A 27,963-nucleotide genomic window follows, 5' to 3' on the forward strand; every position below is an offset into this window, starting at 1 on the left:
CCCAGGGAGGCGCAGTCCACCTTAGTAGCCTGATAGCCCTGCTCGGGGTCCGCGCTCCTTGCCGGCCTCGGCTCTCAAGCTTCTCCGCGGCCCCTGCAGCAACACAGGGACAGGATGCTGAAGAAGTTCGATAAGAAGGACGAGGAGTCCGGTGAGTTAATGGGAAATAGCAATTCATTTGTGGTCCCAGTTGGGCAGCAATGAAACTACTAGCACGTCTGCAAAGCTGAGCAGGGTCCAGTATGGTTTCGAATAGGATGGGGAGCCGCCTCTTGAGATTTCTGCATTGCAGACAGTTGGGCTAGATGATCCTCGAGGTGCCTTGCAATTCTACGATTTATATGTGAAATTCTTCTTACATAGGAATTCTTTTAGGCATGTATGTTTTGATTGGTGAATTGCTTCAAGATGCTTTGTGGAAGGCGATTCAGCAGATAAATAAAGGTGATCTTAAGGGAAGTGCATCTATATCTCTTGCACATCTTATTTTAATAAGGCTTTAAACTGTTATTATGGTCTTTCTGTACAAGGTTTCTTTTGTTCAACCATAATATACTTTTACCGTATGGTGGTTCAGCAGTGGTATACTTTCCCACCCCATAGCTGTTCCATTTCCGTTGAAACATTTATCTACTGTTTTTGCTCCATCTCTCCTAATCTCTGGGGCCTCGCATAGCAACTTATAAAGCCCTAGGCAAGCGCTCTTGGACTGTTTTAGTTGTACAGTTCCAAATGTGACATTAGGCAGTCTATTAATAAATAGTGTTTACATTTGACTGGTGAGTTTTTTGCAGGTTTGGAGAGAAAGCAAAATGACACCTTCTCCTTTCCTCTCTCTCTCTGTGTATAAGGCAAGTGCCTATCAGTGGTTTCTCCCTCCATCTTTATTTCAGATATGGTACAGCTTTGTTGATAGATGTCTGCAAGCCACCCTTCTTTTGAAACAATAGAGATCCTCATTTTAGGGCAGTACCTTGTGTGGCTGAGGGAACAGCTAATGAATTTGGTTGACGATATGTTGGATAACTAAGTCACCTACAACTGAGCTTCTTTTGTGTTTAATCTGTGAGTACAAAGGAAACTGCCTTATACCAAGCCTGACCATTGGTCAGTCTAGCTCAGGATTGCTGATTCTGGTGGGCAGCAACTCTTTCGGAGTTTCCAGACAGAAGACATTTTCAGCTCTGATGGGAGATGCTGGGAATTTGAACCTGTTTTATTCTACATGCAATGCATATGCTTTACCGCTCAGCTATAAACTGTAGATGAGACAGGGCTGCATTAATTTTATTTGTTTTTGGTTGTACACTATTGTTTTTTCTTTCTTTTTCAGCAAAGGGCTGGGAAGTGGTATTTTTTTTAAAAAAATAATTTAATCATTTTTTCAATACAAACAACAACCAAAAAAAATATACAACAAAAACCACAATAACACTAATAACACAATTTAACAATTCAGATTTGAGTACTGATATACCTATAACTAGTAGTAATGTATGGAAGTGAGAGATGGACCATAAAGAAGGCTGATCGCCGAAGAATTGATGCTTTTGAATTATGGTGCTGGAGGAGACTCTTGAGAGTCCCATGGACTGCAAGAAGATCAAACCTATCGATTCTGAAGGAAATCAGTCCTGAGTGCTCACTGGAAGGACAGATCGTGAAGCTGAGACTCCAATACTTTGGCCACCTCATGAGAAGAGAAGACTCTCTGGAAAAGACCCTGATGCTGGGAAAGATGGAGGGCACAAGGAGAAGGGGACAACAGAGGACGAGATGGTTGGACAGTGTTCTTGAAGCGACAAACATGAGTCTGACCAAACTGCGGGAGGCAGTGGAAGACAGGAGTGCCTGGCGTGCTCTGGTCCATGGGGTCACGAAGAGTCGGACACGACTAAACAACAACATACCTATAACTGCACCTTTTTAACAATATTTCCCCACCTCTCCTCCCCCTACTTCCCACTGGGAAGTGGTATTTGAATTCGTAGAATATCAGAAATAGGGTTAATGGGTATACCTATCTTGAGGTTAATAGCAGCTGGGGGGAGATGAGAATTGAACCTGAGACCTTGTTCACACAAAGCATGTGCTCTGTTGCTGAGTTATGAGATCTTCTCCCATCACAAGTTTTTCTGTATGTAAGACTCTTTTACAGAGCTGGTAAATTTCCAAGCTTCTGGTTGCTCAAGAGCTAAATATATCTAACCTTTTTGAAATACTTATTTCGCTTTCATATGGTTGGTTACAATGGTGTTAATTGCATATAGCGTATCAGCCTCAATATGTGGGATGACTTGTAGAGGTCTTAGCCTATCACATATGAGGAATTCCCAGATCTACATTAAAAATTCTTTTTTGAGGATTCCAAGGTGATAAATATTCACCTTGGTGGCTGAAATTCAGGCTTTCCAGCTTACTGGATTTAACACATAGTGACAAATCCTTGGTCGTGATCACATTTGATGTTCCTTTGTTGCAGGTGGGGGTTCCAATCCATTCCAACACTTAGAGAAAAGTGCTGTGCTGCAAGAAGTAAGTTCTTTAACAGTGCTGGTCTTTTTCTCAAGGAAACACATTTTGGCATATCTCTGAGATCTCATTCATTCACATCTTTCTTCCTAGGCTCGAGTATTCAATGAGACACCTATAAACCCTCGGAAATGTGCTCACATCCTCACCAAGATTTTGTATCTCATAAACCAGGTAATGGGAAGACTTTTAATTTTCATTTATAATGGTTTCTCCTCTGTGTTAAACCAGAACTTGTCTGCCTGTTAATGCTCATGAGTAGAGCTTGTGCTGTGCTACTTGGAAGAACAGCTGTTTCAGTAGCAGTGGGTTGTGAATTGTCTTGGTAGTGCTTCATTTCCCCCTCCAGGCTGATGAAGCAGGTACTGTCATCAAGCAGCAACCAAGTAGCCTGTGCCAGTTCTCAAAGTGACTCTCTTTTGAAGAGGTATTTGGTTCTTTCCGCCTGGGAAGGTAGATTCGTCCTTCAATTCCTGTAGCCAAGCTGGTGCCAAAGATATTCCTCTGCTTTCCTTTGGACCACGTCAGTGACGCCAAGAGGGAGATCTTGTCGCCTGGGCAGCCCAGGACCTCCATAAACACTGCCCAGGCTTACTCCCTAGAGAGATCACTTCAGTGCTGCTAATGCAACAGTTTGACTTCACGCCCAGAGGCACACTCTTGACAATGGAGACAGACAGATTCCAGCAAGAAGCTCTTGTGGCAGGGGTCCTTTTCCACAAAGATGATGTTAACAAAGTTGCTTCTTTCTGACCTCCCAGCCTTGGCAAACTATTGACATGAACTTCCCTCTGTTGCTTAAAGCGATTGCTATTGTAGGTGTCATTTCTGCGGCAATGCTCACTGCAGTTTATTCCACCATTGATTCTAGTTGCTAATAAATATTGATGGGCTTCTTCCCTGCGTTCCAGGGCGAGCACCTTGGTGTGATGGAAGCCACAGAATCCTTCTTTGCAATGACCAAGCTGTTCCAGTCCAATGATGTAAGCATGCCAAGTCTGCCTCTATATGTTCACATAGGGGAGGGGAAGAGTACGGGAGGCCTATCCTTTAGTGCAGGGCTGTCCAAACACCAAGAGACTGCAATCTACTCCCACTATAAAACAACTGGCAGTGATCTACCCATTGGATTGTCCAAAGTTGTTGAACTTTTTTTTTGGGGGGGGAGCCAGAGTGGTCCCACGATCAACCAGTAGATCGTGATCAACCTGTTGGACAGACCTGCTTTAGTGTGCAGTCCTGGGCAAGAAATCCTTTTGCCCAAGAGCCACTTTGGCAAAATGGTGGGGTGGCAGGTCCACTCCCAAAATGGCCTGAAGCCATTGTTACATTTGTTTCTCATAGAATCATAGATTTGCAGAGTTGGACCCAAGGGTCATCTACTGCAGCCTCCTGCAATGCAAGAATCTCAACTGAAGCATCCATGACAGGTGGCTGTCCAGCCTCTGCACATATGATATATGCTATTGGTCAAGTGCAGTCATGGGAACATAGGAAGTTGTCTTATACCAAATTTGACCATTCGTCCATCTAGCTCAGTATAGCCTACACTGATTGGCAGTGGTTGTCCAGGATTTCAGACAACAAATCTATTCCAGCCCGACCTGGGGATGGTGAGGATTGAACCTGGACCTTCTGCATGCAAAGCAGATGCTCTGTCACTGAGCTAGGACTCATACCAAAATATGTTCTGGGTGAGCCAATAGCAAAATGTTTGGCGACTCCTGTCTCCCCACCCTGAAATGATAGCAAGATTGATTGATTGATTAATAGGTATCCCACTCTTGCTCCCAAAGGATCCCAGGGCAGTGACATTATACCCTGTCCATTTTTTATGCATCGTAACACTTATCTTCCTTGTTTTTCTGCCAGCCAACTCTCCGCAGAATGTGCTACCTGACCATCAAAGAGATGTCCAGCATCTCAGAGGATGTCATCATTGTGACTAGCAGGTGATTCCTTCTTGAGCTGTTCTCTATGCAACTGTTTCCCCTTTTTTATTTAAGTTTGTGTGTGTGTGTGTGTGTGTCTCCTGAGACCCTTTTAGCCCCGTAGGGTTGGCAGCAGTGCCTATAGGAAACAATGAAGTTGGTGGGTGTTTGAGAGGAAGAAATGATCTTCTTGAAAAGGGGTATTGAAAGACAGATGCTGAAGTCCTCTCAGTGCAGTTGGGCAACTCCAACCTGGAGCAATCCAAGCATGTTCACTGCAGCTGGGAAATCAAGACAAAACAACAAGATAATAGTGCCTTCTTTCTTTCCCCCCTCTTAAAAAAAACCAATGTATTGCTTTTTTATCCTGTGGGTACTTTCATGAGAATCTTTCTAGCATATGTGGAGATAAGGAATGTTTTGACTCAGTAGAAACCGTTAACAGCAATGCTTGTCAATGTTTGCAGGCAAATTTGAGCAGTAGTTTGCACCTTACTTTTGAGTGTGTGAGAGCATGCACATTTTGAAAGACAACGAACAACATTGTTAAGGTTTAGCAACTCGTATTTTAGCTTTTGTGCTGTATCTTGTGATTTACGTATTAGCTGTTTTCCTGCCCCCAATGAGGGCGGCACATGTTGCGAAATCATCAGTTTCATAAAGTAACAGGCTACCATAACTTCTATCAGGAGCACACTCAAGGATTTACAGGGGTACACATTATCATATTTATTGTGGCCCTTTGGGCCACTCCCACCAAGGCATTTCCATCTTGTTGAGAACGTGCTTCTGTTTCTTCCGGCCTGCAGCTCTTGTTGTGGAGGTGGTGGAGGAGAGGTGATTAACAAAATTAATCCTCCTGGCAAACTGGGAAGATCCCCTCACTCACCCAAGTTTAGGATATTCCAGCATTCTTCAGCAGAGTTTCTTTTTCTTTGAAAAAAATAAGTGGCTCACGTAAATGTAAACAAGCTTTAATAAAAAAACTGAGAGAAAACTGTAACAAAATAACATGATGAGCGAGACTAAAACAACATCTGAGGCAAGAAAACAAGAAGAGGCAGTTGGTCCCTCTTAACAGATATTCTTAACTGAACAAAATGGATCACACTGAAGAGAGGGGCTGATTCCGGATCAGAACGATCCCTGCCCACCAGATACCAAACATTCTACTGATCAAATTAGGTCCCAGTGTTTTTCTTACAGCTCTCGCCACTGTTGTCCACTGTCTTTGAAAGCAGTCCTAAAAACTTTCCCCTATTTTAATCCAGTTTAACCAAAGATATGACGGGGAAAGATGACAACTACAGAGGCCCTGCTGTACGAGCCCTCTGCCAGATTACCGATGTAAGTGCCACAGTGTAATTCTTTGCTGGCGGATCTTTTTCTACTGGCTATCCCTGCTGTCTTTTCCCATCCTTCCAATCACTGTCTCTCTTGAGTCCCCCTCTTCTCCCTTGCTTCCTGACTCGCTTCTTTGTTGTTCATTTTGCCCCTTCTCTGAAGTCCTCCTGCCAAATGGCCTCCTGTTTCTGCTCTCACAAGCACCTCTCGCTTTGCCATCCCCACAGACGACCATGCTGCAGGCCATCGAGCGCTACATGAAGCAGGCGATTGTGGACAAGGTGCCCAGTGTCTCCAGCTCTGCCCTTGTGTCGTCTTTGGTACGTAGGTTCTTGACACATAGCCTGTGCCCCGAGCGAGAAGGCCTGTGTTCGGATAGGAGGAGCATTACATTGTTTGCCCACCTGTAATAATAAGGGTATACACTTCTTTTTGTGAAAAGCTAGGATCGGAGAATGTACTTCTTTTCAGGAACTCAGAGTGTCTCTGTTCTTGGTTCCTTGGTGGGCCATTGCTGCATTTTGGGGAAGAAGCAGTGACGTTCTGAAATTTATAAAAAGGTAAAGGTAAAGGTACCCCTGCCCGTACGGGCCAGTCTTGACAGACTCTAGGGTTGTGCGCTCATCTCACTCTAGAGGCCGGGAGCCAGTGCTGTCCGCAGACACTTCCGGGTCACGTGGCCAGCGTGACGAAGCTGCTCTGGTGAACCAGCACCAGAGCAGCACACGGAAACGCCGTTTACCTTCCCGCTATAAAGCGGTACCTATTTATCTACTTGCACTTAAGGGTGCTTTCGAACTGCTAGGTGGGCAGGAGCTGGGACCGAACGACAGGAGCTCACCCCGCCGCGGGGATTCAAACCACCGACCATGCGATCGGCAAGTCCTAGGCGCTGAGGTTTTACCCACAGCGCCACCCGCGTCCCCTCTGAAATTTCTACCTTTTGCCAAATTGCTTTTCAGAAGCATTGCCTTCCTGAGTTCTGAGACTGTTTCAAGCCACAGATGGAAAGGGGGTGGTGGTGATAGGCTGACATTAACATGTGCAGCTCATAGAGCCCAAAACGTGTGCCAGATCTTTCTAGGGTCTTCCCTTGCCTCTGCTAGAAGGACCCTTATTTGGATTGCAAAGACTACTTCTTTATGTACCTCCTTGTTGTTATTTTTCTTGACAGCATCTTCTGAAAACAAGCTTTGATGTGGTAAAACGCTGGGTCAATGAGGCTCAGGAAGCAGCTTCGAGTGATAATATCATGGTCCAGGTAAGAATCTTAAAGCCACTTTCAGTCATCTTTTTAAAATGACATTGAGTTTTAGGTGTGTGTTTCTGGGTTGATTTGTGACAGGGAAAGGGAACCTTTAGTCCACTGGCTAAACTTGACCCACCTATGGTTCATATGAGCCCCACAAGTCCTTTCCCCCCAAACCGCACCAACCTGCCTTATACATGATGTCCTATGTGATGTTAGGTGGGGTGGGGGGCAGGTAGAGATATGGCTGCCAGTTCACAAGCAGGAACCTCAAAGTGCAGACTCTTCTGACCATTGGCTGGTGGGTGGTAAAGGTGAAGCTTTATGTACTTAAAGGCACCACATAGTGTTCTTTACAAGATAGGCGACCCTTCCAGCTCTACAATGCTATGCTTCTAAGCACAGTGTGGTGCTTTGAAGTCTCAGCTTTGGGACTTCAAAGTGCCCAATCCCTTGACATCACAGTGATGTCTGGTGATTGACAGGTAGACAACCACACCTACCTGTCACATTTAGCCCTGATAGCTAGGATCTGATGAGGTTCTGGCCTGTGAAGCCAAAAAAACATGGAAATAACCTTGACCCTGATACGACCCATTTTCCCCTCTCCTTAATGTCTTCCAGTATCATGCCCTTGGCTTGCTATATCATGTGCGCAAAAATGACCGCTTGGCTGTCAACAAAATGCTGAACAAGTTCATGCGCCATGGCTTAAAATCACCTTTTGCCTATTGCATGATGATCCGAGTGGCCAGCAAACTGCTGGAAGAAGAAGCTGGAGGGTAAGTCCTACTGCTTGCTATTGTTTTTACATCCCAGGAAAAAACATTCTGCATAGTGCTACACCAAACGTTCTTCAAATTTGATTTTGGGCTTTTTTAAGTGTTGGAAAGTTTCCCGAAAGCACCTGCAAGTCTTACCTTTCTTATGTTAGCATCATTAAAATGGGGGGAAAGGTCTCCTGCTTCTAAGAAAGTAGGAAGTCCATTATAGGAACATAGGAAGTTGCTTTGTACTGAGTCAGACTATTGGTCTATCTAGCCCAGTACTGCCTGCACTGATTGGCAGCAGCTCTCCAGGATTTCAGGCGGGAGTCTCTCCCAACCCTTCCTGGAGATGGATTGAACCTGCGACCTTCTGTTTGCAAGCTGGATGCTCTACCATTGAGCTGTGTCCTTTCCCCAATCAGTTTTGGCTGCATTAGAACAGCACTGAGAGCAAGCAAAGCTATTTGGACTGGGAGGCATGGCCCTTGATGATACTGCCTTGCAACCAGATCTGATTCCTCCCACCCTCTAAAACTCATATGCCGCTCAATGGTGCCAACCCCCCACCCCCTTCAAGTGGATAATACACCTCCAAGCAGTTGGGTCACTTCCGAAAGTTCAGTTTGCTTTCCCAGTGGACAGCCATGCAAGTTTTTAAGTCAAGCAGTTGGCCTATGCATGGGACCTGACTCCTCCTCCTCTTCTTCTTCTTCTTCCTCCTCCTCCTCCTCTTTTGGTGTCCTAGCCGTGACAGCCCCCTGTTTGATTTCATTGAGAGCTGCTTACGGAACAAGCATGAGATGGTGGTCTATGAAGCTGCATCTGCCATTGTTAACCTGCCCAGCTGCTCAGCTAAAGAACTGGCACCGGCTGTGTCTGGTAAGTCTTTTAATTGTTGAAGGAAAGGGAGGCTTACTGGACGCAGGCCAGTTTGCTTACTGGTCGTAAAACTAAAGTCTTGCTGTCAATAAAAAGCACTCCCTTGCTGGGTTCAGTGCAGGATTCTCCAGCATCTTTAGGGTTGCTGTGTGTTGCAAAGCAGGCCTGTGAGTGCTGTAGGATAACATCAGCAAAGTGACACGCAGGCAGGCTCACTGATTGAGATGGTGCATTTGGGCCCTGGGAAGATTGGATATGTGATGTAAGAAAGCCTTTGCCTAATGTTAGGCACCAGGCCAAAATGTTCCTCTTTAACCAGGCCTTTGCTTGATTTGATTGATATCCTATGCCCTTTTAAAATGTGTTAGGGGTTGTTATTGGGTGGATGTGGTTTGTATTTTGATTATGTACTTTGTGGTTTTATAGTCTGATTTTTTTCCTGTGAACTGCCCTGAGACCTTCGGGTATAGGGTGGTGGAATAATAGTAGTAGTAGTAATAATAATAATAATAATGTTGATGATAATAAATAAATTAATAATAGAATATTTGCTAAGAAAAGTAAAAGAAATCAAAATCCACTGTGAATATTAAGAAAGGCGTAAGTGAGTGGATGAACAACGACTTGATGCAGGAACAAAAACCTGGTCATGTCTTGTCATCTCCAACAGACAGCATCAATCAGGAGTAGCTAACATTGTGCCCCCAGATTTTGTCGGACCTCAACTCCCATCATCACCAGGCAGGCTGGTCCATGGGAATGATGGGAATTGTAGTCTAGGAACATCTTGAGGGCACCACATTGGCTATCCCAGCTTAGATTTGGTGACTGGTGGACAAAGCAAACTGTGAATGCAAAAAAATATGTCTCTTCTGCAAACTTATTGTGTTCCATTTTCACCCCTTATGCAGGCTGTGAACTGAATCATTGTAGTATGGCTGGTGTGACTATCTTGCCAATAATACTCTATCATTATTATTATTCATTTTACAGTGTTACAATTGTTCTGCAGTTCACCCAAGGCAGCACTTCGCTATGCAGCAGTTCGGACCCTCAACAAGGTAAGAAGGCTCAAAGAACTCTGTGGCCAGTTGGGTTTGCCTGCTTGGGTAGGGCTAAATTCTTAGTCCTTGGATAGGTGAAATAATAAAAAAGAAGTGCCATTGATCCTATAAGACCAGCTGATAGGAACAGATTTCACCAGTTCTTTGAACCACCTCTCCGGTTATGTGTCCATTTCTTGGTTTTCTGAACTGTGGTTTAAGAAACTAGGAACAAGTTTTGAGGCCCACATACTTCTTCCCCTGCACACTGTCTTAATTTTAAGTCGCAGCTCCTTTTTGTATCCCAGACAAGAAAATCTGGCTCAGTGTTCCACTAGCCAGGATCAACTGTGAAGATTTGTGTTGCTAAACTGGCATTAAACCCCAGCATTAAACTCTGCATTTTGTATGCAAAGTGGAACTGTAGCTCAAAGATAACAAGACAAGAACTGAAGTTGGGGCACAACAAAAACAGTTTAATAAATGGCAGTTTATTTGTGTCAGAAACTTTGATTCTTGCCCATTGTGCCGTAGCTGTGAACTCTCCCAGGGGCTCTTGTATTGAAGATACTCTATATTCATACTTACAAGTTCTGCCAGCCTGCAGGGAGCAAATTCTTCTTTCTGTTCCTCACCACTAGGTTGCTATGAAGCACCCGTCTGCTGTGACTGCCTGCAATCTTGATTTGGAGAATCTGGTCACAGACTCCAACCGCAGCATTGCTACCCTGGCCATCACCACCCTGCTGAAAACCGGCAGCGAAAGTAGCATTGACCGGCTCATGAAGCAGATCTCCTCTTTTATGTCTGAAATCTCCGACGAGTTCAAGGTATGGAAAGACTCATGCTTGGGGCTTTTATTGAGCTTTTCTGTTTGTGGGATGTGGGCTGGTGTGAGACACAACTCCGGTCATTCAGTGTGCTTGTTGCATTCCATGTTCTTTCCAGGTTGTTGTGGTACAGGCCATCAGTGCCCTCTGTCAGAAGTATCCACGCAAGCATGCCGTCCTCATGAACTTCCTCTTCACAATGCTGCGTGAGGAGGTAAGTGTCACCGTTTGCATTGCTCTCCTCATTATTGGCTCGGAGCAATCTTTCTCCTGCAACCTGTGCAACCCAAAATGGAAGCCTGCATGACAGAAATATGACTAGCTTCAGGTTACAGCTTGGACTGCAGGAATCTGATACAATGTAGAGGTCTTTTAACCCAGTATATTTCCGAGCAAAATTCAAATTTGTGCTGATTTTTAAAACCCTAAACGGCCTCAGCCCAGTATACCTGAAGGAGTGTCTCCACCCTCATCATTCTGCCCAGACACTGAGGTCCAGCGCCGAGGGCCTTCTGGTGGTTCCCTCACTGCAAGAAGTGAGGTTACAGGGAACCAGGCAGAGGGCCTTTTCGGTAGTGGCGCCCGCCTTGTGGAACGCCCTCCCATCAGATGTCAAGGAAATAAACAACTATCTGACTTTTAGAAGACATCTGAAGGCAGCCCTGTTTAGGGAAGTTTTTAATGTTTGATCTTTTAGCGTTTTATGATTATTATTAATATTCTGTTGGGAGCTGCCCTGAGTGGTTGGGAAAACCCAGCCAGATGGGCAGGGTACAAATATATTATTATTAATTTATTATTTCCCCACTTGAGTAATGTCAGTCAGATGCTACCACTGCTCACAGGGTACATGCCTACTGCAGGCATGATACATTTTTGTCAATATTAGCTAACACCCACTCACCATTTCCTGCAAGAAAGCATTGCTTACTGATTATGCTGTGCTTATTTGGTGAATATCCTTAGAAGCCTCTGCGTGGCTGGGAACCTTGATAAGGCAAAGCAGTCACAAGGAGACTTTTACAGGCAGTTAGTCAAGCATGCTTAGAAGACCACATTGGACCTTCTCACTCAACATGGATCAGGTGCACACAAGTGCGCATGAGGATAGTGGGGGCCCTGTACAGTCTGTTTAATGTGTAAATAAGGCTACAGTTTGGGTTCAGGGATTTTCTAAGGTGTTAGAATTTTTTTAAAAACTGTCAGCCTGTCTGCATATTTTAGATTAGGGAAAGGGAGATGTTTTGGGTCCATGGGCCAGGTCCTTATCAGAATTGGCCTTGTGGACCAAATTTGACAGGTGGGTGCTAGTTTTGCCAGCCCTGGGTGCTAGTTGTCACCTGTCCTGCCACCTCATTTAGAATGGGCACCAGCTCCCAGCCAGTTGTTGGCTATTTCAGGACACTCCCCCCCCCACCTGAAAATCTGCTCTTGGGAATCTTATTAGCAGCCTGAGTTACATCAGCTCTTTGCCAGTGCCACAGTGCTTGCAAAGGGATGAGTTACCCCTTTAACCATTTTTGCAGGCAGATCACCGACAGAAGTCAATTATTTTTCCAGATACTTTTTTTTCTTTAAAAAAGCGATCTGATGCAGTGTCTGTTTTTCTAAATATATTAACCAGCTGCCAATATTTTCAGTTGTATTGCTTTCTAGTAAGATCTGGATAAAACTACAACTGTTTAGGCTGATTTTTCTTTCCCTCTGAAAATGGAATGTTCTGTTCTGATAGCTTTTTGTGTGGGTGGAGAGTATCGTCCTGAGGATTCTGGTTTCAGATGTTCCTTCCATTTTGTTTATTCCTAATGGCTCCAGGGCAAACAATCTGAGACGGCTGCAGCTTCAAATATGAATCGAACTTTAGATGAGGCAGCACATTTTAAAATCCTATAGGGCAAACAATGGTCTCTTTCCCTGCAAACATAGCCTATTCTACTTATAATAAGCAGCTGTTGATTGTATCTGGGGAGATGAAATGCTCTTGTTTTCCTAGTATGTCATTTTATGAAAGAACCCAATATTCTGTTTATTTGGGGGTTTCAGGGACATGAAAATATTATTATTGCTTGATGGGCTGTCCCACCTCTGTCCATCCATTCTGTTTGATATGTGCTTTAATTTTGTTCTTAAAAACCTTCCTGCCAACACTGTGATTTATAGCCGGTCCCTGGGGACTCTTCAGCAGAAGATTTAGGCTTGGAACAGGAGAAATGCAGAGCTTCAAAACCCAGCACTCTGCATGCTGGAGGCTGTACTCAAGGTGCCTCCAGGCTGTCGGTGTTTTGTGGAAAGGATTCAGGCGCTTGCCGGATCATTAGCTTTATGCAATTAAAGTGGATTAAAGTGTTCTGTCTCCCTAGCTCAACAAATCCACTTTTTAAAAAGGACACTCTTCGATTTGGAAAGTGGCAGGGAAGTGCACTGAAGTGCGAGTTGAACAAACGATTAATGGGAAGATGTCTAACTACCCAGCAAGCAAATTAGGATGAGTGCAGGATGAATGCTCATTGTCTCTACAACAACCCAACTGGCACGAATGCTCAGCACAGATTGGACCTGATCTAATCTCTGCATAAGCTTTGTGCAGACAAATTGGGAAGAGTGCTGAATAAACAGGTTGTCTCGAACAGCCCTAAGGCTTTTCCTTTTGCACCTGTGCCTTCCAGGAAAGTCTGTCTCTGCACTTTTTTCAGGCTTTTATTCTCAGCCATATGCATGAGAAACCCTTTTTGGTATCCCGTCTTCTTCCAACAGAAGGCAGCAAGCAAAAGAATGATAAAAATGCAAATTGGTTGGAGCAGGACAATGGAACAGGCAGGGGAGGTGGCAGGGTGTCCCTTTATAAAAGGAAGGCATAAAATCCTAAAGATTCCAGACTCTTTGCTAAACAGTGCAGATGAGTAAGCGCCCTGACACCCTCTTGCCTTGAAATGCAGGTGAAAATTCATTATTACCCAGTAGCTTTTCTTTTCTTTTTAAGAAAGGTACTGTAGAAATAGAGCCACTATCCTCCACTGAGCTTTCACCCTGACTCATTCATGTTCCTGTCCAGGGTGGCTTTGAGTACAAGCGAGCCATTGTTGAATGTATCATCGGCATCATTGAGGAGAACTCGGAGAGCAAGGAAACCGGACTCTCCCACCTGTGCGAGTTCATTGAGGACTGCGAGTTCACCGTCCTGGCCACCCGCATTCTCCACCTGCTGGGCCAGGAAGGGCCTAAGACCAACAACCCTTCAAAGTACATTCGTTTCATTTACAACAGAGTCGTCTTGGAGCACGAGGAAGTCAGGGCAGGTACATGCACACATACAAGGAGCTTATTGAGTCAGGTTGTTGGTCAGTCTAGCGCAGGATTGTCTGGGCTGCCTGGCTGTGGCTCTCCAGGATTCAGGCAGGCAGGAGTCTTTCCTGTCCAGAGGTGCCAGGATTGGAACCTGGGACCTACTGCCTGCAAAGCGTGACAGCCTCTCCTCCTCTTTATGCTGTTGGGGGTAGATGAACTTTCCTGACTTGAAATCAAATCAAGGTAAATGGTCAGTTGGGACCAGGGTTTAAATTTTAAAATGGAAACATTGCTTGATTTCTTCTGAACATTTTTATCCTCATGAAGCAGGGATGGGGAACCTGTAAGCCTCCAGGTGCTGTTTGACTCCAACTCCCATCAGCCCCAGCTGGAAGGGACAATGGACAGGGATGGTGGAAATTGTAGTTCAGCAGCATCTGGAGGGCCACAGATTCTCCATTCCTGATGTAAAGAATGTGCTGATAAAGAGTGATGATACCTTACATGTTATAAGAGGATATCAGCTGCAAGGGATAGTTCGGATAATTCTGTTATATGAGGTTCTAATGATAACATAAAAGCTATTTGTTCCTGGTTCAGTCCTGTGAATATATTCCTATTCCATGCTTGGCTAAACCTTTAAGGCAGTGGTTTTCAGCCAGTGTGCCATGGCACCCTGGGGTGCCATGAATGATGGTGGGGGTGCTGCTGCAGGCAACGCTGGCCTCTGTCCCTCTTTCCTTCCCTCCCTCCTCTGATACCCTCCTGCATCTCTGCCTCCCAAAGGCTTGCACAACTGTTTGTTGCAGCAGCCCTGGCTACAAGCTCCCCAGGTGAATGATGCCTCTGGGGCTGGCCAGGGGGTGTTTCCCAGGCCCCTGTGGGGCAGTATGAGGACGCACCTCTCTTTGGGGCAGGGGAAGCAGCTCACAGACCTGGGGCAGCAGCTGCAGCTTCCTGAAGGACTCCCAAGGAGAGGGGAGAAGAAAGGAGGCTGAGGGAATACTTCACAAGGGAGGGTGTTTGAAAAGGGGTGAGGGACTGCCAGCTCTGCAGGCACGGGGTGACACAACTGGGCTCCTGAGCCCCACAAGGATGCTGCAGAAAGAAGGTAGTTGGTCAAGGGAGCCGTGGACCCAAAAAGGTTGAAAACTTCCGCTTTAAGGGGCTTCCCACACTGTCTTCTCCAGCCAATCATCCCTCTTTCCTTGCTTGCTTACAGGTGCTGTGAGTGCTCTGGCTAAATTTGGGGCTCAGAACGAAGAAATGCTCCCCAGTGTCCTCGTGTTGCTGAAGAGGTGAGTTGTGATTAGAGCAGCATGACCACATAGATCTAACACAAAAAAACTCTCCCTGGGAAAGATGTGTAGTTTTTTGCTGTTGAGACAGCTTTGGAAAAAGCCAGACATGCTGACTGTGTGGCCTAAGCTGATTTCATAATTACTCCTGCTGCTGTGTGGTCAGAGAGGGCTGGCATGGACTACAGTACCCTGCAGGAATCTGATTGGATGTGGAAGTCCTGCTGATTTTCCCCCAAGCAAACGATGCACAGGCCTGCTTTAAATTTCTGGCTTCCTTCTGATTTAGAAAAACTGGCTGGCTGGTCAGTGCTACTGGAAACCCAGCCCGATAGGCGGGGTATAAATAATAAATTATATTATTAATATTGTTGTTGTTGTTGTTATTGTTATACCATTCCAGCAAGGACTGTTGCTGTTGGATCCATGTCCCTGGCCAAAGAGGCAGAGCAGGCAGAATTGAGACATCAGGGTTTCATGTAGCTGGATTTGAGGATAGAGTCAGTGCAGAAGGCTTAAGAAAATGAACAAAACATTTTCAACGGGAGCAGTAACGTCTCACTTTGCAAATCCCCAAAATAATAAAAACCAGGGGAAGGGAAACGCAAAATTGGAAAATGCCAAATAAAAATATAAGACTTCCTCAGATGGAATGGAGGAGAACTGTTAGAGGCCTAAACATAATAACCAAAAAGTGCTGACACAGCCTTGGGTTTGCTTCCAGAAGGAGGGCAGGGGTTGCGTGCATTGATGCAGCTCTCTGATCTTAGTCTCTGCAACAGATTAGGAGCTTAGCAGGGTCAGCACAGATGCCTTGGTTGAAAGAAGGGATTGTTCCCAGGCTCAGATGCACTGAGGTGGCCACCCATTGCAGATTCACTCTTGGATTTGGCACCACAAAACAGTCTTAATGGGCTCTGAGTAAGCAGCTGTTTCCTGACGGTTGTCAGCACTGGGGCAGGCTATTGATGCTGCTGATCCCTTCACCACAGAGCATGCAGTCCTCTTTATTGACCATCTGGATTGGATTAACTTGGATAGGTCCATGTGAATTTAAGTGATTCCCACTGAGCAGAGTTCTCTGATCTTGATTTCAGGTGTGTGATGGATGATGACAATGAAGTGAGAGACAGGGCCACGTTCTACCTGAGTGTCTTGGAGCAGAAACAAAAAGCCCTCAATGCTGGATACATCCTGAACGGTAACCAAGATGCCGATTTGGGGGCATGTGAAACGTAAAGTCATATTTACGGCTAGAATTTGCCAGAATGTGGAACAGGTGTTTTGGGGAGTTTAAAAAAAAAAAATCTTGAAGACTGTGACAAAGATTTGACAGTTAGAATTGTAGGTGCTGTAGTTTGGTTTGAAACTTCTGTTGTGTTTTTCTTTTCTTTTTTAAAAAGCTGACTTTCAAATTGCTCAGGTTAGATTGGGAAGCTGTTTTGTAGCCCAAAGTCTCAGGGCAAGTTTTATACTGATATCAAAATTGTTCACAATCACATAAGACAAACCAAAAGGAAGGTCATGCATACATCTGCTGAATAAATCCGTAGCTCTAACTCAGGGAACTTAAAATTCTCAGCTTGTTCACCCTACCACCCCAGAACAATGCCACCCCTAGCTTACTTTTTAAAAACAAACAAACAAACAAATAAAGTATATTTTATTGATAAGTTTCAGTGAGAAAATAAAGTAGAAGGAAAGGGGGGCAGGGAATGAAAAAGGAAGAGAGACCCGTAGCTTACTTAACTCTTAGTTTTGCTAAATTTCACCACATTGGCTCTTACCAAAGCTATATACAGACTGACAAGGCCAGCTCAAAATGTTTACCTGCCTGAAGTGAAGCACAAGTCTGCCCCTTCTCTTCCCAACTCCCCATTCCACATGGAGAAACCAACTGGCCTGGCCTCTGAACCTTCCTTTGACCCTGGTGATGGGATAGCATCCTATGCTGCAAATGAGACAGCTGGCTAGTTTTGGGGAGCCAAAAGAGGCTGTGCAGCATACGTGCAAGTCTATCTTCCAATGGAAGGGAATGGCCTGGAGGCTTAGGAGGGACCGGACCCTGCTGCCCATCTTCCCCAGTATCTGCTGCCCGAGGCACTTTGCCTAACAGTAGGGCCGGCCGTGCAGATTGGATTTCCTTTCTATCCCAACCTAGTAACCGTCACCTTCCAACCAGCTCATCATTTCCACCTTTAACATAGTGCAGTTCCTCTCAGCCAAGGGGGTTGGTTAGAAAGAAGGAACAGGAAGGAAAGGCAATAGATGACCCCTTATTTCCACACCCGCCAAGCTAGGACACCAAGTCCATTGTGCAGCATTGATGAATTGATGGTGGTGTAGGGGAAGAAGAAGAGTTTGGATTTGATATCCCGCTTTATCACTACCTGAAGGAGTCTCAAAGCAGCTAACATTCTCCTTTTCCCTTCCTCTCCCACAACAAACACTCTGTGAGGTGAGTGGGGCTGAGAGACTTCAGAGAAGTGTGACTAGCCCAAGGTCACCCAGCAGCTGCATGTGGAGGAGCGGAGACGCGAACCCGGTTCCCCAGATTACGAGTCTATCGCTCTTAACCACTACACCACACTGGCTCTCGGGAAGGGGGAAAGCTTGGTGGATAGCTCTGATGGCTCCTTTTTGGTTGCCAGCATTTACTGATACTTTTCAAGTCTGTCTAATCTATTTGTGGGTCAGCGAAGATGGCTTCGTGTAGCATGAAGGGCAAATGGGGATTTTAGCCTGATTTCCAGATCTGCTTCTCTTCCTGTGCAGATTGTATAATAAGGGATGGCAGAGCCTCTGTGCCCCCTGAGCCCTGAATGGGAACAGATGCATGCCAGTTGTTTTGTACGCAGCTCTCAGGAGGAGAGTCATCTCCATAGGTACCCTTTTGAGGTTATGAGTGTCCCCAGCTCCCTGAAATGCAGATATTCATCAGGAATGGATTTGCAGTGAAGCATTTAGTTCCTCTACATCTGGATAGGAATATCTCCTCAGTGGGTAGTTGCTCCTAGCTCAATCAGCAACCCATTTAAGCTGTAGGGGATTAAATTGGCCCCAAGCCAAGCCCTTTAAGCAGGTTTTGGGATGAGGCCATATGGAAGAGCAGATGTGGAGACTTAATTGGGCTCTGATTTATAAGGCGACAAAGAGGTCCCTGGTTTCCTGTTAAGTTCAATTTTGGTCACCCTTTCTCTTCTCCAGGATTGACTGTATCCATCCCTGGCCTGGAGAGGGCGCTACACCAATATACACTGGATCCTTCTGAAAAACCCTTTGACCTGAAGTCTGTTCCCTTGGCAACTGCCCCCATCGCTGAACAAAGAACAGGTAATTGTAGAAATAACAAGGGGCAAACTTTCTCATCAGTGTCTAGCACAGCACGTTTCTTGGGGCCTTTCCAGTTCTCTCTGCCCTTTCAAGGTGGCCCAGCTTGAATTTCATGGGCCCTTTTCACAGCAGCACCTGCGATATTATGAATTGCTTCAGTTTCATCTTGCTAAGACATCAGGGACCGTTTTCTTTTCCCCTTACGCTGCTACCCGATCAGAATATTGGTGCCATCTTCTTCCATTACTGTAATCAACCTGCTGTTTGTTCCAGTTCTGGCTCTCCTCCCACCTCCTGTCCTGGTTTTCTAAATGAGCACCAAAAATAAGGTGCAGTTTCTCTGTAAGAGGTTCGATTCCCCTTTTGAATTACCACAACAGAGCTTCAGGTTAGCAAACGTGAATTACTGTACATGTGCTGTGTTTTTCTTGCTCCATTTGCAGAAAATGCTCCGGTGTCTGCCACCAAGCAGCCAGAGAAAGTGGCAGCAACCAGACAAGAAATATTCCAAGGTATGATATCGCTTTGTATTTGAGAATAGAATGTGACAGTTGAGCAATCTGTAGGATTATTCCCTCAGTCTTTCGATATCTGAGATTTTTCTGATAGATGAAGTGTGTTAACTAGAAATGTTTTTGGGGAGAGTAGAGTCAAGATCAACTACTTTTTTATGTATATAGCAGGTGGGGGAACTAGATCTGGCCACAGGGCTAGATCCTTATCTCCCCCACTTGTGGGCCAACTTTGACTAAAGAGAAACGGACAAATTGCCAGTTCCAGATGGCATCCACCGCAAGAACTCAAATGTGATTGTTGATCTTCTAAACAGAAATATGAAACTTGTCCCTCAGATCAACCTGCATACATTAGCTACTTTCCAGTTCTCAGGTAACACCATTTTTAAAAAAGGGATCCAGTGAGGATCCTGAAAGTTATAGGTCAGTTAGCTTAATGTTTGTTTGGGGGAAAGTGGTGGAAAGTATTGTTAAGGATAAAATAGCCAAGCATATAAGAACAAGTCTTGCTGAAGTAGAACCAGCTTGGCTTCTGTGAGGGAAATTCCTTTCTCACAAACCTATTAAGAGTTCTTTGACGGTGTCAGCAAGCATAGATAGAGATGATCTGTGGTGTACTTTGACTTTCAAAAAGCTTTCCACAAGGTACCTCACCAAAGACTGCTGAGTAAGCAATTCCTGGATCAAGAATTGGTTAGGTGTGGAAGCAGAGAGCAGGAATAAATGGAAGTCGCCCAAAGATCAGTACTGGGACCTGTGATTTTTAACTTGTTCATAATTGAATAGGATGCTGGACTAGATGGGCCATTCTCCTGATTCAGCAGGCTCTTCTTCTGTTGTTCTGTACTTAAATGTTTTTATCCATGTTTTACAGTTGAGGGGACTGAGGCTGGGAGTTGTTTATTCCCCTAAAGCTACGGTCTAAGTAGAGCAGAAATCTTGAATAGGTTCCACTTGCCAATTCTTTCTCTCTCTCTGTCCTTGCACTTGACTCTAGAACTCATGCTCTGACAGTGAATGGAAACCTATTTGTTGCCTTTTTAAAAACTGTATTTTAGAACAATTAGCTGCTATCCCAGAGTTCCGAGAACTTGGCCCGCTGTTCAAGTCCTCTTCCGAGCCAGTGGCTCTTACAGAATTGGAGACGGAGTATGTGATCCACTGTACCAAGCACACGTTCACAAACCACATGGTGTTCCAGGTGGGTACTGCGTTGAAAACACATGAGTAGTGACAGTAGTCTCTTCCATTTATAGATGGGTTAATGTCTTGACATCTCAGAGCTGTTTACAGTATAATATATGCAAAGTGGGTGCAATAAAAATAATGTCACATGGTTTACCTTCAAATAAACGCCAAATATGGTTTCCATATCCATGAAAACAGTATCAGTATAAATAAAGTCAAATAGCATTTGAGGCAGCATAAGGTAGAATCCTAACAAACATAAAACACTCTTTTCATACCGCCACTTGCCCAGTCTCATGCTCACAACATTCGTTCCCCAGTCACTACAATCATTCACTACCTCTGTCAACCAACCAATTTCACTCAGCACCCACATACAAAGGATTGCTGCCAGTCGTATACATATAAGAGACTCTCCTTCTCTGGAGGCTAGGACCCTAGCCAATGGGTTCAAATTACAAGAACGGAGTTTCTGACTAAACACCTGGAGGAACTTTCAGACAGTAAGAGCTGTTCCAGCAGTGGAACGGGGTCCCTCAGGAGGTGGTGGACCCTCCTTCCTTGGAGGTTTTTAAGCAGAGGTTGGGTGGCCATCTGTCATGGATGCTTTAGCTGAGATTCCGGCATTGCAGAGGGTTGGACTAGAGTAGACGCTCCTCGGGGCCCCTTCCAACTCTATGGTTCTGTGATTCTACATATGCTTGCACACCTCTCTGTCCTCCATCCAGGCAGTCAAGAGGCATACTTAGAGGTCAAGGACATATTCTCGTGAGATAAAGCACTTCGAAGCAGGGCTGTGGCTGGTGAAGAGATTGTGGCCTGGGTAAAGTCTCAAGAGGCTTAGTTAGTTAGAGGGCTGCCTTTGGTCCCTGGTTCTGAGGTTCCCCATCCCTGCCCTAAGACTTAACCACATTGGGTCTGGGTTTAAACAAAATGAGTAACCGTGGTTCATCAGAAACAGAAGCAGAACCTTCCAATCTTCTTGTGGCTGAACTGGAGGAGGAGAATGGGGGGCATGCAAATAACACGGAGGCCTAGTGCCTAGAATGATTCATTTGGGGTTGTCCCTGCCAGAGGCCTCAGACCAGAGCATTTCCCTCAGCTAAGCAGGGTCAGATGATTGATGCATGCAGTGCAGCTCCACGAGGGTAGGTTGGATTAGCTTATGGCAAGGCACAGGTTCCTTTTCATATCTTAAAGATGGGGAGATGTCCTAGTGGGTGTCTACCTGACCCCATTACAATGCTAAGAACCACTTTTGATGCTGATCCTAAAATATATGCAAATTTGTTTTACTACTGAAAGTGTATATGCCTTGGGAAATGTGCACTCCAGTGGTGATGCTGGAGGATGGAAAGCCATTCTTAAGGATGTTTCAGCCCATGAAATATTGTAGCACAGGAAGCCAACGCAGGCGACTCTCAACTTACACTGGGGTTATGTTCCGGTGATAGGGTGTAAAGCCAAAATTGTGTATTGTCAAAACTCCATGACATGGCAGGTGGGATTGCCAAAGTCTCTCTCCCCCCCCCCCCCGAAATATGCCTCTTTTCCACCCATTTTTTAAAATTGATTGATTGATTGATTGATTGCCAAGCACTTAAAGCTGAATAGTTAAATGTGTGTAAGTTGTGAGTTACTGTACTGTATATGGAAATTGGATCTTCATGGAAGCAGGCTCTGTGCCTATGCTGGCTCAAGAACTGCACTAGCCTACTGCTTAGTTGGGTGTGGAGGGTCAACCCAGGACCAGTGCAGGCACTATGCCTGCAGATGCACTGAAGCAGATGCCTTCTGCAGTTATCGCCTTAAATGTGGGTCTTACTATGTGTGTCTTTGAAAACTATTGTTGGAAACCAGTTAACCTGAAAGACCGCCTACTCCTCTGTAAACCAGCAAGATCATTTATATCCTCTGTATATCTCACCCTACAGAATGTTATAGGATGGTGCCCCCAAAATGGGCATTTTCCGCTATTGCCCCTATATTATGGAACACCCTTCCCTCTGAAGCAGCAACCACCAGTCACTTCAGATATCTTATAAAGACACATATTTTGGCCCAGGTTATCCCTAATCCCTAAGATCATACTCTGTCTTAATGTAAATTCCCTGAATTTTTGTTTTTATATGTTACTTTTATATTACCCTTTTACTGAGCCCAGGATCTCCGTACATAGTGCCCAGGTTTGCACCATGGAGAGGTCACTTCGGTTCTGCTAACACAGCAAAAACAACATGGGGGGGCAGCAGTTATGAGTTTCTGGTCTCTGCAGCCACAGCAGGTTGCTGTGATTCTCTGACAGCCTGGCTTTGCTCCCCGCGGGACACTCCATTGTCTCTTGAGATAGACAGATACCAACAATTGGTTTTATGTTGTAATTTTTGTTTCATTTTTGTGTTGTATATTGCTCAGAAAGATTAAGTGACTTAGAAATGCTTTTAAATAAACAACCCCAAATTTTACAGTACAATAAAGTACATTCAGTATTTTGTGCCATGACGTTCCTTGATTTTCCCTGATAGTTTGACTGCACAAACACCCTGAATGATCAGATCCTGGAAAATGTCACAGTGCAGATGGAGCCAACTGAGGCATATGAGGTCATTGGTTACATACCTGCCAAAAGTTTGCTGTACAACCAACCTGGCACTTGCTATACATTGATTGCATTGCCCGAAGAGGACCCAACAGCAGGTAACAAGATTTTCTCTGTTTTCTTCCCTTCTCAGTCAGACCAAGCTGCCTTGTAGTTCTGAGCTTGCAGCCCCTGTACATTTTAACAGACGTTAAATGACTTTTGAGAATTCACGTATTTTTTATTTGAAGACTTGTCTCAAATGCAGTGCTCGGTCCTGCCAGTGCAAGGATCTGTTTTGCACAGTGGGACTGACTTTGCTCACACGTGCCCTGCACCCAACTAAAATGCTCCAAATGGGAGCTGGGGGGGGGCCTGGAACAGAGTTAGAGGCATGCTTGGAGAGAAAGGGGAATGTACCATTGTGCCAGTGTAAATCCTTGTGCAGATGGGACAGTTTATTAGCACTGCATTGGACACAAGCCTATAATAACAGTGTGATAACTGTAGGCCTAAAGACTTCTAGACACCCTTTCTGTAGAAAAACCTTCTTTACCTTGAGTGAGGTTGGTAGGTTAATTTGACTTTTCTGTCTAGGGGAGAACTGTCTTGTTGGGAAATTATAACATTACAAGCACTCCTCTCAGTCCTCAGTGACTTTTTAATAAATAGGCAGGCTGGACATAGGAGCTGAGACAGGAATATAAATTAACTTGTACATTTCACATTTCTTTGTGCTTGATTTTTTTCTTTTTGCCCTTTCTGCAGTGGCCTGTACGTTCAGCTGCATGATGAAATTCACTGTCAAGGACTGTGACCCGAACACCGGTGAAGCAGAGGAAGAGGGCTATGAGGACGAATATGTGGTAAGAGGAGATTTAGCTACTTTCCTGTCCCTTTTTCAATGTCTCCTGGTCAGGTGGTGAGATGTCAGCCAAGGCAAGGCCATCCAGGGTGACATAGCTTTGCCTCCTGACCTCCTCTGGGGAGCTGTGGCTTGATCTAACAAATGCATTAGAAAGCCTGTCTCATCAGGGCCAGAGGATGGATTGGCCAGCTTCTGAGCTAACAGGCTGTTGAGTCTCAGCATGTCCAGATGGCTAAGTGTCAAACCTGGGGTGTCCTGTCACCAGCTGCTCACACACAGACCTGGCTTGTAACCAGCTGAATGTTGGCAGCCATTTACTTGAAGGCTGTGACGTCTCCCTGGGGCAGGACAACTCTGAGCGCCCTGTGCTATCCCCACATTTCATAGATAAAATGCTCTAGCAAAGCTGTTTTGCTTGTAATCTTTTGGGCAAGGAAGTTTTTTTAAAGCAAAGGCTTATTCCCCCACCCCAAGTATGAATACATAATAATGCGCGCTAGAGAGTGTAGCTGATGCGCTGTATGAAGGATAGTGATGAGCCAGCTTTTATGCTCAGTGGGTTTCATTTTATGTATCAGGCCATTGATTTCCTGTCAGCTTAGGGCACCATGGAAGTGTTCTGAGTGTCAAACCTACAGGAACATTTTGCAGGGAGGGCTCCTTTTCCTCCCTTGCCTGGGAGTTGTTGTTTTTTACACCAACCATGCAACTGATGTTTCAAACCTGGTCTGTTTTACCTATTCCTGTGCAGAGATTTTCCTTGCCCTAAGACTTGTCTTCTCCCTGCAGCTTCAGTCCCATTACACAAGGTGGCATTTCTTTTTTCTGCTCTGAAGAGCAGACTGCACAATGCAACTTGAACCTGGCTCTGATCTATTGATTTTGCTTCTCTGTTTCTTCCTCCCCACCCCCGCCCAAGGGTCTGGCGATTCTGCTGAGAGTCACATCCGCTGTATGCGCTGCTCCAAAAGCTGCCCGCTAAAAAGATCATTTAAGAATGGGAAAAAGTGACAGCGATCAGTCTGCATTTGTGCCATATTAGAAACATAAATGACATGCTGTGTCATGCTGCTAAAGGCTCAAAACATATTCTTTCTCTCTCTCTTTTGGCTGGTGTGCAAAGTTATTTCTTGGAAGGGCAGCACAAGCCCCTCCTTCAGATGCAGACCATAATGTGAGTCAGGCTCCCTACAGGGAGGCCTTGTGTTACGAGGAGACCAAGTCCCCTTCCTCACCCTAGGAAATATCATACAGATCAGTCTGTTTTGCATACTCTTATTCTTCTTTGGCGATCACTTGTAGCCGAGTAAGATTGTCTTCCAGAAGTTTTAACAATGAGTCCGTAAGTGACAGTGGAGGCCAGTTCTGGATCCACACGTCCTTCCACAGTGGGGACATTGGTTCCCGGGCGGGAGTTGATCGCGGTGTGGATTTGCCAAGCGTGCTTTCCTCCTAGCACGTTTCTCCCTTGCGTTCTGAGTTCGAGTGTCTTCAAAGTCCATGACACCTTTGGTAAATAGGCTGTAGAGCACCCAACTCACGCATAGCGGGCATGATTCATGGGATGAACTCTGTCAGCAGAAGCCCAGTGGAAGTGCTGCTGCTTGCGCGGCAGGGCTTTTCCAACCACCTCTTCCCTTGTGTGCCCCCCCCCATTGGCTTTTGGAGGGGATGGTCAGGAAAACACTCTGAAGAGCATGCAGGGAGGGGGGCAATCCTTCCATCTGGCAAGCTGATGTTTGTAATGACGTGACTTGGAAGGGCGCACCACTCCTCCGTCCAGCGTGTGATTTGGGTGCTGGCCCAGTGATTCTGTGGAAAGACGGGCATTAAGGGATGTTGAAGACTAGATGGCTGGTAAAGCAGAGGGACTACAGAAGAGGAGGCAGAGTCACAGGCCTATAGAGAACTATGCAAAACGCAGAACACCTTGGCTAGCATCCCTCTAAATCCAGGGGTGAGGAACCTTTTTGACTCCAGGGCCCAAATCCTCATTAGGATCAGCCTCGTGGGCCAAATTCTGTGGGTGGGTGTGGCTGCTGATCTGTCAGTCACATGACACATGATTGGCAGGTGGCCAACCTGGGGAAAAATGCAAGCCCTTTAAAACATTCTCCTGTCTTAAAGCTGCTAAGTGCCCTTTGAAGCAGCCTCCAAACCCTCCTTTAAATTGGAAGGGGAGAGATGCCTTAAAGTGACGGGACGGGGGTTACAGCTGCTCAATGAGCCAATGGCAAAGCTTAATACAGAGTGATATCGTTTCACATATCTTTTTTTTATATATTAGCTGGAAGACATTGAGGTGACTATAGCAGATCACATCCAAAGGGTTCTGAAGCCAAATTTTGGAGCAGCCTGGGAAGAAGTTGGCGATGAGTTTGAAAAAGAAGAGACTTTCACGTTATCCACAGTGAAAACACTGGAAGGTAATATTTGTGGGGCTCTTGATATGCTTTCTCCCCCCCCCCCCCCCCGGAGTCTTAAAGTACTTTCTCTTGGATTCTGATATGGTCCCCAATATATTTCTTTCCACAGAGGCAGTAGGCAATATTGTCAAATTTCTAGGGATGCAGCCCTGCGAGCGGTCAGATAAAGTGCCTGAAAACAAGAACTCTCATGCCTTGTACCTGGCAGGTGAGTTGTTGTGCTAATATATTGGTTTCAATTTTTGTGGTGATCCTAATGAGTATGGCTGAGTAGATAACTTATAAAGTAACTACCAAAGTATAACACTGGATAACTGTTAGCCAAAACATTATTAATGTAAGGGCCATTCTAATTTTCAGGTCTTTTTCTTTTTTTCTTTTTAAGTGTCGTAGGTTTCTTTGGAATTTTAGTTTAATGCTCTCGAGGTAGCAGAGATGCAGAATTCTTCTAAGCATTTGAGATGCTGATGGATAGCCTAATGCTATTGTCCTACTCATATCTACTACAGGTGTATTTCGGGGTGGCCACGATCTCTTGGTTCGTTCTCGTCTTGTCCTGACAGACACTGTGACAATGCAAGTCACAGCACGGAGTGGAGAAGAACTTCCTGTGGATGTTGTCATGGCCTCTGTTGGTTAAACACAATATAGGACTTGATATTTCAAACTCTGAAGCCAAAGGGGGTGTTGGAAATGTATCCCCACTACTCTGGACGCTGAGAGAATCATTAGAACATTAGCTCTTTTTCTAATAAGGGAGGGGGAAACATTGTGTGAGTTTAAAGCTAGTCTTCAAAGTATGATCAGAGGTTTTCTGAGATACTGAACCAGTAATTTTTTTCAGGATCTCTAAACCATTTCAAAAGAGCATCCTTTTCATATCAAACTCTGCAGGATCCCAGTGCCTAAAGATGCTCACACCAGCTCCTGTTGTAGTAACAGTGTGTCAGATACTTTCTGTGATTAGTGAGAGCCCTTCCCTTTATGGCAATTTCTATTTGTGTTTGACATGTTTTAAGCCCTTCAAAACAGATCATAAAACTAAAAGCATGAATTTACTCTCATTGCCGCTACCAGTTTAGTTTCTTTATGGTGGCATTAAAACAGACCTTACTTGTATCCAATAAAATACAGTAACGCAAAAAGGCTGCCTTGGTATTCTCGAAAATTTGAAAGGAAAAAAATGCCTCAGAGTAGTATCTTTTGCCCACATTTGTACTCTGTGGCTGCAATTGCAGCCACAGAGTACAAATTCAGTGGACCTATTACTTGTTCATATCAAAACTGACTGACTTCCCTTTCCATTAAGGATAGTTGGCCCCAGTTTTTCTTTCATTAAAACAGTTAAGTTATGCAGAAATGTAAAAAGATGTTTCTGGTGGCAGTAATTGGCAGCAGAGAAGCAGCAGGGGTGATCTAGAGTGGAGAAACAGTGAATAGAGCAATGTTTAGCTTCTGACCCCACTATATTGCTCCTATTCACCCTCTACCAAAGCAGTTTTTCCATGCTAACAACAGCAAAAGAAAGCAATTGGCCTACCATGTTACACAGTTTGCTCCTAAAATAGGATGTCTCTTTTTTGTATTTTACAGTATCTGGAAAAAAAATTGGTCTAATAAATTGCTGATCATCAGATTGCTTCATTGATTGTAATGCAATTGTTTATATAATTAGCCAGCATTTTATTTTATTGAAGGTACTTGGAATTTTGTTTTATTTATACGTGCTAATATTGTGCTTTGTTCTACTCTGCATAATTTTGTACATAAAAGTTGTGCCATGTAAGCCAAGATTTAAACAGTATAGCATTCTTTTTGAAAAGTATGTGGTTGGTCATTATGGTTGTGCAGGGGGTTGTGTACAACCACATTTCATAATTATATGGCTTTGGCAAGG

At 44.9% G+C, this 27,963-nt stretch overlaps 1 protein-coding gene across 1 annotated transcript; it reads left to right on the forward strand.

Annotated features, from left to right (window-relative positions):
* Positions 1 to 65: 65 nt before the first annotated feature.
* COPG1 (COPI coat complex subunit gamma 1) lies at positions 66 to 27,857 on the forward strand. The gene is made up of 24 exons (XM_081900465.1): positions 66 to 151; positions 2,483 to 2,535; positions 2,626 to 2,706; positions 3,444 to 3,515; positions 4,405 to 4,484; positions 5,735 to 5,810; positions 6,035 to 6,127; positions 6,982 to 7,068; positions 7,681 to 7,838; positions 8,569 to 8,702; positions 9,696 to 9,763; positions 10,387 to 10,575; positions 10,694 to 10,789; positions 13,628 to 13,871; positions 15,083 to 15,158; positions 16,256 to 16,359; positions 18,366 to 18,491; positions 18,935 to 19,003; positions 20,065 to 20,207; positions 22,720 to 22,891; positions 23,541 to 23,638; positions 25,928 to 26,066; positions 26,176 to 26,274; positions 26,576 to 27,857. The coding sequence occupies exons 1-24, from the start codon at positions 115 to 117 to the stop codon at positions 26,704 to 26,706; spliced, it is 2,625 nt and encodes an 874-aa protein (XP_081756591.1). The 5' UTR covers positions 66 to 114; the 3' UTR covers positions 26,707 to 27,857.
* Positions 27,858 to 27,963: the final 106 nt, after the last annotated feature.

The sequence above is a fragment of the Podarcis melisellensis genome, assembly GCF_964234715.1.
Source record: "Podarcis melisellensis genome assembly, chromosome: 2".
Classification (NCBI taxonomy): domain Eukaryota; kingdom Metazoa; phylum Chordata; class Lepidosauria; order Squamata; family Lacertidae; genus Podarcis; species Podarcis melisellensis.

Coding starts and splice junctions, on each gene's coding strand:
- COPG1 (XM_081900465.1), top strand. CDS start 115: ATGCTGAAGAAGTTCGATAAGAAGGACGAGGAGTCCG. Junction 6,128..6,981: donor CTGCCCTTGTGTCGTCTTTG/GTACGTAGGTTC, acceptor TTTTCTTGACAG/CATCTTCTGAAAACAAGCTT. Junction 26,067..26,175: donor CACAGTGAAAACACTGGAAG/GTAATATTTGTG, acceptor TTCTTTCCACAG/AGGCAGTAGGCAATATTGTC.